The 10,313-nt window shown below is 43.5% G+C and overlaps 1 protein-coding gene across 3 annotated transcripts in view; it reads right to left on the bottom strand.

Annotated features, from left to right (window-relative positions):
* si:dkey-97m3.1 (fatty acyl-CoA reductase) overlaps positions 1–8,745 on the bottom strand; it is a 23,791-nt gene extending 15,046 nt beyond the window's left edge. Inside the window, exons 1-2 of one of the 3 annotated variants that reach the window (XM_053688407.1) lie at positions 8,590–8,745; positions 959–1,164 (exon numbers count right to left, since the gene is read on the bottom strand). In XM_053688407.1, the coding sequence (XP_053544382.1) occupies positions 959–1,147 (189 nt within the window). In that variant the 5' untranslated portion in view covers positions 1,148–1,164; positions 8,590–8,745. Of the gene's footprint in view, positions 1–958; positions 1,165–2,202; positions 2,340–4,540; positions 4,945–8,589 lie in introns of those variants that run through there. The other 2 variants (XM_017493768.3, XM_017493767.3) reach the window with 2 other exon arrangements.
* Between the last annotated feature and the right edge of the window lie 1,568 nt (positions 8,746–10,313).

Below are 10,313 nucleotides of genomic sequence, written 5' to 3'. Positions count from 1 at the left end.
ATATATACACAGTCTAACACACACACAGTCCAATATATACACAGTCTAACACACACACACACACACACTCCAATATATACACAGTCTAACACACACACACACACACACACACACACAGTCTAATATATACACAGTCTAACACACACACACAGTCCAATATATACACAGTCTAACACACACACACACACACCAATATATACAGTCTAACACACACACACAGTCTAACACACACACAGTCCAATATATACACAGTCTAACACACACACACACACACACACTCCAATATATACACAGTCTAACACACACACACACACACAGTCCAATATATACACACACACAGTCCAATATATACACAGTCTAACACACACACACACACCAATATATACAGTCTAACACACACACACAGTCTAACACACACACAGTCCAATATATACACAGTCTAACACACACACACACACACACTCCAATATATACCCAGTGTAACACACACACACACACACAGAGTCCAATATATACACAGTCTAACACACACACAGTCCAATATATACACAGTCTAACACACACACACACACAGTCCAATATATACACAGTCTAACACACACACACACACACACACAGTCCAATATATACACAGTCTAACACACACACACAGTCTAATATATACACAGTCTAACACACACACACAGAGTCCAATATATACACAGTCTAACACACACACACACACACACACACACACACACACACACACACACACACACAGTCTAATATATACACAGTCTAACACACACACACAGAGTCCAATATATACACAGTCTAACACACACACACACACAGTCTAATATATACACATTCTAACACAAACACACATTGCAATATATACACAGTAACACACACACACACACACAGTACAATATATACACAGTCTAACACACACACACACACACACACACACACACACCTTGCTCTGCAGCATGGTGTGGATCCTCTGCTGTGAGCTCTGGCCCTGTTTGGTGCGAATCAGCAGGTACAGAGCTTTAACCTCGGGACAGGAACGCAGAAGCTTCTCCACCAACACCTTCCCCATGAAGCCCGTCGCCCCGGTGATCAGCACACACTTCCCTGCGTAGAACTCCGAAACACTCGCCATGACCGCAGCGCACACACCTGTGAGAGAGAGTGAGCCACACACACACACACACACACACACACACACACGGAGGACGGGACAGGGAGAAAGTGTTATTGTTATTATTATATACAGTGGATTCAGATCCCCTTTACTTGTTGCACACTAAATCACCCGTAATGATGACGTGAAACCATGTTCTTAAAGATTCAGATATTAAGTAAAATAAATACATAAATAAATTAATTAATTAATTAAAAAAGACACAAACATCTGTCAGTCATCGTGCGAGACAAGGATGGATAAAAATGAGTAAAACAGAGAGAGAGAGAGAGAGAGAGAGAGAGAGAGAGAGAGAGAGAGAGAGAGAGAGAGAGAGACAATACGAATGTACCTTCGTGATAACAAAAACACACCTGGATTTAACCAAAACCAACACAGAGAGAGAGAGAGACAGACAGAGAGAGAGAGAGACGCACACAAAGACAAACATGGAAATAAGTATAAATGCAGATTAAGGGATAAAAGGAGTAGAGGAAGTAAACATAACATGACAGAGATAGTAGAGAGGTGTGTGTGTGTGTGCGCGCGTGTTTAAATCTAACGGCGCTCATCAAAATCAAACACATTGTGTAGTTGAACGTGAACACCGTGATGCTCTCTGATAAATCGTACATTAACATCAGAGAGAAACCGTAGTTTTTAATAACACACACACACACACACGGTAGTATTACACGAATTATATTTATCCCTAATGAGTGACACAGAGGCACCGGTGCTGAGGAGGACCTCCCCGAGACCTCCACCCGAGGAAGGAACCAGATATAAATCATTATAAATCATTAGTCACACTCTGTGTTATTCCCACGATGGAAAACCCTGTAGAAACCAGTTAAGATTTATTTTGACCTGTTCCTTAACGAGTCTTTAAAACCATATTAAAAACGATGCACTATTAAACCTGACGTTCACCCTACTTCCTGTCTGTGATGAGATCAGATTAAAGCTGCTGCTAAACGCTAACACAACAGCCGCCTCCATGGAGATTCTCCATGTTATTTAAACAAACTTACACTGCAGAGGAAACTTCCCGAGTGGTGGAATTACTACACTGGAGCACGCTTTCATCTTCTGTCAAACTGGCTCCTGTTCCACACATCTTCTACTAAACAAGTAATGTGGGTTCTTTCTCTCTCTCTCTCTCTCTCTCTCTCTCTCTGTGTGTGTGCGGTGGGTGGGCGGGGGAGTCCTGGAGACAAGAACAGACAAGCTCGATCTTTGTCCTTCTTTGGTTAAAGGCATCACAATTGTTCTCCTAGTAGTAATCACCCGCATGCCGTTAGACATTTGAGACATCCTTCTCGTCACCGTAGCAACCACACCAAGCGTCAGTGGTAAACAGGTGCTCATAACATGGTTTCAAGGTTGTCGTACCAGCTGAATAACCGTCTCTGTTCCAGCGGGCCGAACCGCGCTCGACTCTGCGCTCTGATCCCGGCGTATTAACACGTATGGGCACGTGAATAAAATATTTCTCTGGACTGGTGTTCTTCAAAAAGAACAATAAAAACAAACGTTTATGGAAGTTCTCCAACTTATGGTTACGTTACAGGAACACGCACAACTTTCAGCTGCGAACCCCGGAGAGACCAAAAGAACAGGAATGACGAGAGAGGAGTAACCTGCTTTAGAAGGAGAACACACACACACAGATTCCTCTCGGGTCACAGGCGCCACACATTCCTGTACAATGACTCTCCAAAGTAACCTACAACTTTGGCGGTTGACAGCACAGACAAGTCTCGCACATATAACAACAACCAGGCCCAAAGAAGAACCTACTACTTCCCATCAATGTGCTAGAACACATTGTTGGTTACCATGACAACGGTAATACAGCCTGAATCATATGCAGTGTTTAAAAACGTTCATACATCCAGGAGAGCCCCCATTAGTCACGACGTCTCTCTCTACAATTACCACCATAGTGTCAATCACGTTCAAGAAACAACGCTCCTCCAGAACCACGGCCTTACATAAACACCACACTAACCACACAGAACTAAACAAGACCTACACGTTTCTACATCAAGTGCACAACACGTGCTCACACCACAAGACGGTACAGTACTACTAAAACTGGATAAGAGGCACAGTATCACGTTGATGTTGCTGATGGTTCGGTTTCATTTCCACCATCTCATGTAAAGTTAGAGGAAGTTCTGATCAGGAGTGGAGGTGGACTGGGACAATACTTTATATAGTCTGGTGCGTGAGCCTCGTTGGCGATCACTCGTGCAGTACGTACGCCGCTTCGTCCTGAGCGCAAGCTTCTAAAGTTGTGTAGTGTGTACTCATCTTCACGTGACCATGCAGTGTGTCAGGACTCGTCAAGAACTTTCAGAAACATTTGACAGGGCCGAGTAAACTCATCCCGTGTCTGTGTGGCGCTCAAGAGCTCACTCACAAAGCTCCGTTCGACGAAGTCGGAAAGTTCAGGGCTCCGCCCACCCAAGTACGAACTGCGCAGCGGAAAAGCACAAACGTTCCTGAACCGTACGAGTGTCGAGCGATCGTCACTCAATAAATCATACACGGCCGATGCAGCTGCACGTAAACAGTGCCAGACCCATGTAAATTCTTTAGAGTGATGTAGCTGAGGTTGAGGAACTATCCGAGCCTATCAGATGTGCTTGCCTGCTAGCTAGTTAGCTAACTTTATGCTAGCTGCCCTTATCTGGCATGATGTTATTTCAGCTCAAACTACTAAAACATCCATGGCTGTCCAACTTTAAGGTACAATAGTCATTAGCAAGGACGTCATCCTGTCACTATCTGCTAATAAGGTTTACGTTCAGTCTGAAGATCGGGTTTAAGAGGCATCTCGTATCACACACACACACACACACACACACACACACACACAGGTTCATGTGTCCTTGTAATCAGAGAGATTAGAAAACCAACAACTGAAGTGTATCTAGCACTTGGTCCTTGTACACTTGGTCCTTTATAAACCGTTTCATTTTCTGAACCTTACATCACCTTTCAGTAAAAGTTGTGTGTAAATGTTTTCACGGACGAAACAAACTAAACATTTCCAGCGTTCACATTTAGCCACGCCCACAACACGACAAAGGCTATAAAAGTGGAATTATCGGAACGTACTAAATAAATGTCATTCGGATGACACTAGGCAAGTACAGGAAACAAAACCACCGTGTGTGTGTGTGTGTGTTTGTAGCTGCACTGTTTTCCAGGCAGCCACGCCTTACATAAACAGGATGTGGTCTCATGCACACACTTCCCACTGACACCGTGTGTGTGTGTGTGTGTGTGTGTGTGTGTGTGCGTGTGTGTGCGTGTAAATTACACTCGTTTCATCATCGCTACACCGTCAGATTCACTTACCATCGATTCTCAAACCCTTTTACTGCTGTTGAACATTCTGGACCGGCTGTGCTCCAAACTGAGGTTTCAGATCGAATGTCAGCTTCCTGAGCACTACGAGGGAGCAGTTACAGCTGTTCCATCATCATCACTCCACACCGAACCCTTTCCATTTCTAACGGTTTCACCACCTGTCTCTAAACGTCCGTCTGTCCGTCCGACTTCAGTGTACACTACAACTCCTCTCAAAGCGAGAAATAAAACTCGATTAACACTCCAAAGCACACGTAGACCATGTTCTACACTCAAGTTTTCACGCTCCAAGTTCTGCTGTCGTATACATTTTAGAGCACTAGCCACAAGAAAGAGGTATCAGTGGGAATAAAGTGCAACTCAGCCTAATTAGCCGAGGATATAAATAGTGTCTGATCTTAGACACATTTTTGTCTCGGTCCCCGAGAAGCCACGGTGAGCTGAACTTACGTCTGATGTAACGTCATATGTGAAGTGCTTTAGTTTAATGGAGATCATTACCGACGCTCCGGTCAGGATGTTTACAGACGATACTACTTCTTCTGAAACCGAAACTGATCCACATACCAATCTCTATTTATTTTGTTTTAAAGCTTTAATCAGGAGGTCTATCATACACAGCTAAATGTAAGCTCTCTGCTCACAGTCACTGCTTATTGATTTAAAATAATAACAATGACACAAATACTGTTGGTAAATTGATAAATAAACAAGCATTAAATATTTTTAGATATTTTAAACAATAAAGAGTCCTAATTAAAAGTAAACTATAAAAGTGATCCATATTAGGAAAAAGATGGATAATAGACTTCTAAGGAGATAGCAAACTAAAGTTAATGTCAAATTGATATTAAATGCAACCCATAGTAATTAAATATTATTTCATTTCTCATTTTATGAAATTATTATAATATCTATTTTTATATTAAATGATTTATTTATAACTAAGCACATTTTCTGTCTTTACATTTGATTAGTTTGTTTGTTTATTAGTTGTTTAGATAGGTTAAACAGTACAGTGTTGCCATGTCTGCTGATAATGTGTTTTTTGGGGAATTAAATCCAACTGGAGTTGACCTTTCTGGTGATATCTAGGAACCCTGAGTTTAAATGAAGTGGATGCGCTGTCTATTAGAGTTGGTGAAGAGAGTGACAGTGTACTGTATGTTTACACCTACCTACCTGGAGCATCACAAGTCAGTCTCTCTCTCTGGTACTTGCTGCCAAGACAAAACCCGGGCACTTGGTGTCCACGTGGCAGGACATGGACATGCTGGACTCAGTGAACAACGCCTTTAACCACTTCTCAAGTTCACAGATCTTTACACGAGTGTGTCCTACCTTAAACCTGGGTTGCACCTCGTCATAACAGAGGTTCTGAAACCCTCTGATGATGGCACGTAGCTCACGACAGACATGAAGACAATGGTCATGGACCATCTCAATGAGAAGTCTGATGACCTGCTTGATATGGCATCCTTGGTTGATATTTATAGTGATTAATTATTGATATCGACTGATATGAAAATTTTTATCATGATCATTTTTCTCACCACATCGCCCAGCCCTACCTGTACCAGGACCTCAGTAACTTACCCAGAAGCCCCTGGGTTTTGCCCTGTGAGGTTGTAGGCATCTCTGAATGTCTGAGCCTTGTCCCAAACATCACAGCTTAGGACGTTATTACCCCTCGCTCACTACACCTGAACTTCTGTGTTAATACTGTAACAGGTGATAAAACACTACTGTGATAAACACGTGTGCAGTGCACTACAGGAAGTGACATCATGGTGGTTAGTCCATCACGCGATCATCATTCTGCTGGGGTCTTAGATTAGGGACAGTAACTGTAAACCGAACTCTGCTCCACCCGATCCTGTCTGTCTGACACACACAAAAAGACAAATGGGGGGGAGTGAGAGAGAGAGAGAGAGAGAGAGAAAAAGAGAGAGAGAGAGAGAGAGGGAGATAGAGAGACCAACAGAAAGACAGGTTTATTTAAAGAACAGGGATCTATCGGAGTCTGATCTTCACAACACGTGTTTGTGGAAGTGTATCATGGCACGAACATAGGAGATTTCTGAGGACCTCAAAAAAAAAAAAAAGTTGTTGAAGCTCATCAGGTTGGAAAAGGTCACAAAACCATCTGTAAAGAGTTTGAACTCCAACAATCCACAGTCAGACAGATTGTGTACAAATGGAGGAAATTCAACACCATTATTCCCCTCCACAGGAGTGGAGACCAACAAAGATCTCTCCAAGAGCAAGACGTGTAATAGTCCACAAGGTCACAGAGGAACCCAGGGGAACTTCTACACATCTAAACATTTCTGCCCTTCTGCAGTTTTTTAAAGCTCACATGGATGAGCCAGAAGACTATCAGAAAAAAGTTTTGTGTATGGAGGAGACCAGAATAGAACTTTTGGTTTAATTGAGAAGCGTTATATTTGGAGAAATTAAACACTGCATTCCAGCATAAGAACCTTCTCCCATCCGTGAAACATGGTGGTGGTAGTGTCAGGGTTTGGACCCGTTTTGCTGCATTTGGACCAGGACGACTTGAATGATCTGAATCTGAAGAGAAAGTGAGTCGTGCAGAAAGACCACGATCCTAAACACACGAGTCGTTCTACCAAAGAACGCTTAAAGAAGAATAAAGTTCATGTTTTGGAACGGCCGAGTCAAAGTCCTGAGCTTAATCCAGTAGAGATGTTGTGGAAGAACCTGAAGCGAGCGGTTCATGTGAGGAAACACACCAACATCCCAGAGCTGAAGCTGTTCTGTACTGAGGAACGGGATAAAACTCCTCCAAGCCGATGTGCAGGACTGATCGACACTTACCCCAAACGCTTATCTGCAGTTATTACTGCACAAGGAGTCACACCACATACTGAAAGCACAGGTGCACATACTTTTACCCCTCACAGATATGTAATATATCATTTTCCTCAATAAATAAATGACCAAGTGTAATATTTATATCTCATTTGTTTAATCGGGTTCTCTTTATCTACTTTTGGACCCAGACCCCCTCAGGTATACGGCCTAAACTCTTCACACCTGAAACAGAGTGACACACCTCTGTAGTATATACAGTAACAGTTCCTACGGCCCCCCAGTACAAGTGCACAGCCCTACGGCCCACCAGTACAAGTGCACAGCCCTACGGCCCACCAGTACAAGTGCACAGCCCTACGGCCCACCAGTACAAGTGCACAGCCCTACGGCCCACCAGTACAAGTGCACAGCCCTACGGCCCACCAGTACAAGTGCACAACACTACACCTACATGCAGTAGTATGCAGTATAACGTGTTTATTTACTGTTCTGATCACTACACTGCTCCGACTCACACACACTTCCGCACTACACAGTGCTCTACACCCACAGAATGCAGGGAAGTGCGCGCGCGCGCGTGTGATGGACGTTACGCCCTGGGTGCCGCGTTTAAAACTCGCACGAGGATTCCAGTTCACGCGCTGACACTCACCTCATCTAGCTAACATTACATTATCTTTCTCTCTCTTTCTTCTAGCCGGTTTCCGGTACCGGTTCCGCACACGGCCTGCTTTCCCTCTTTCCTGAACGAATTTACGGTGACACAAATCAAAATCCCGTCTCACTGAATCCGCACGAGCCGCTGAGAGAAAACCCCGAACCCAGAATTTCTGTCAGTTAGCGACATTAGCTAAGCAGCTAGCCTCAGAATGTACCGAGATGTCACATCCTTCCCGGTATTACACACACACACACACCACGACGACCGCTCCAGGACACACACACAACTAAAACTAGGTCTCGTTTAATTTCCGGCGTGTTTATAAAGTTAAAACTGTTCAAACTGAAGGTTACACAGGGAACAGGATTACCTCAGAGGCTAACAGTGATACAGCCGGCATGCTGAGGGAGGAGGAGGAGATGCTTCAGCAGCGGCGTGGAGCATTTTTACCTCAGATTATCACAGAAAAGTGAACTTCTCCACACAAATCAGCGCTAAATCAAACACACTGTTAAATAATGAGGTTTTTCTGTCATACCTTGAGCATGAATTTGTCCGGGTTTTTTTTTTTTTCCCCGAAGTGTGTGTGTGTGTGTGTGAAGCGACGATTCCGTCCCTGCGTCTGTTCCGGAGTTAAACAGCCTCAGACGCTCTCGCGCTCTCTCTCCCGCGCGTGCACACACACACCTGCGCGTTCACGAGGAGGGCGGGCGTGTGCGCGCCTAAAAATATGAGGAAGAAGCATGTGTCAGAAACATGGCCTCAGCAGCCAGGCGGGAGATGATTTAACTCTGAAATGTTTGTACAGCAGCAGGGGCTAGACGGGTGTGTAAAGCAGCAATGCAAATATCGTCCTAAATTAGCATTAACGCTTAAAAGATGGTTCAGGAGCTAAATAAATTTACCTCAGGTAGCAGGGACAAAGCCAGTCATCCACTGATAGAATATCAGACCCTAATTGCCTTTATTATTATTATAATTTTTATAAGTGTTGCAGCACTTTTTGTAACTGTTTCTTACTGTTTTGACAAAATAGCAAAGTATTTCATACTTAGTGGAGAAGCCTTTGTTTGTAATGACGCTTCAAGATTCTTCCTGTATGAAGAAATTAATGTTCTGCAGTATTCAGGTGTGATTTTGACTCAATCTTCTAAACATATTGTCTTTATATCTTGTTCAGTTGGATTCGAGTCAGGTGATTGACTGGGCCATTCTAACACCTTGATTTATTTTCTCTGAAACCAATTGAGAGTTTCCTTTGCTGTATGTTTTGGATCGTTGTCCTGCTGGAAGTCCACCCACGTCTCATCTTCATCATCCTGGTGGATGGCAGCAGATTCGTCTCAAGAATCTCCTGGTAAAGGGCTCCATTCATCGTTCTTTCAATTATATGAAGTCTGCCAGTACCATGGGATGAAAAACATCCCCACACCATGATGCTTCACCTCCACACTTCACTGTTGGTATAGTGTTTTTAGGGTGATGTGCAGTGCTATTTCTTCTCCAAACATGGGGTGTAGTATGACTAACTTTAAACGGGCTTCGACATGCCTTTTCTGTAGTAATGGAGTCTTGCAGGGTGAGCAGTGGAGTGCATTGCCTATTGTTTTCTCTGTGACGATGGCACCTGCTGCCTCCAAGTGTTTCTGGAGCTCTTTCCGAGTGCTCCTTGGCTCTTGGGCTACTCTTCTGACTCCCTGGTCAGAAATCTTGTGAGGAGCTCCTGTGCGTGGCCAGTTGATGATGGAGTGATGTTGCTTCCACTTTTTATAGACCATCAATTTAGTAACCCAGCTGATATTAATTTGCACAGATAGGGGGTATAATTACTTACGGATTTCAGCTGGTTCCTTGCCTTGCCTTGGAGAACACGCTAAGAAAAAGCAGTTAAAAACTTTTTCCCCCGTGGTATCCACTTTATTACACAACTTTATTTATGGATTTAATGTTGTGAATTCTTTATACGTGTGGATTTCTTGAGTTAATACTGATAATACTGAATATTTCATGTGAATAACATCGTGAAATATATTTACTGAAAAAAATATTGACACATTCAATACTTATTTCCCACACTTTATAATCAGCCATAACATTAAACCCACCTGCCTAATATCGTGTAGATCCCCTTTGTGCCTCCAAACAGCTCTGAGGCGTCGAGGCATGAACTCCACAAGACCTCTGAAGGTGTGCTGAGGTATCTGACACCAAGACGTTAACAACAGATCCTTTAAGTCCTGTAAGATGCGAGGTGGGGCCTCC

This window comes from Ictalurus punctatus, chromosome 19 (assembly GCF_001660625.3).
Source record: "Ictalurus punctatus breed USDA103 chromosome 19, Coco_2.0, whole genome shotgun sequence".
Classification (NCBI taxonomy): Eukaryota; Metazoa; Chordata; class Actinopteri; order Siluriformes; family Ictaluridae; genus Ictalurus; species Ictalurus punctatus.
The sequence above is the reverse complement of the archived record's forward strand: the minus strand, read 5'-3'. Positions and strand labels throughout refer to the sequence as shown.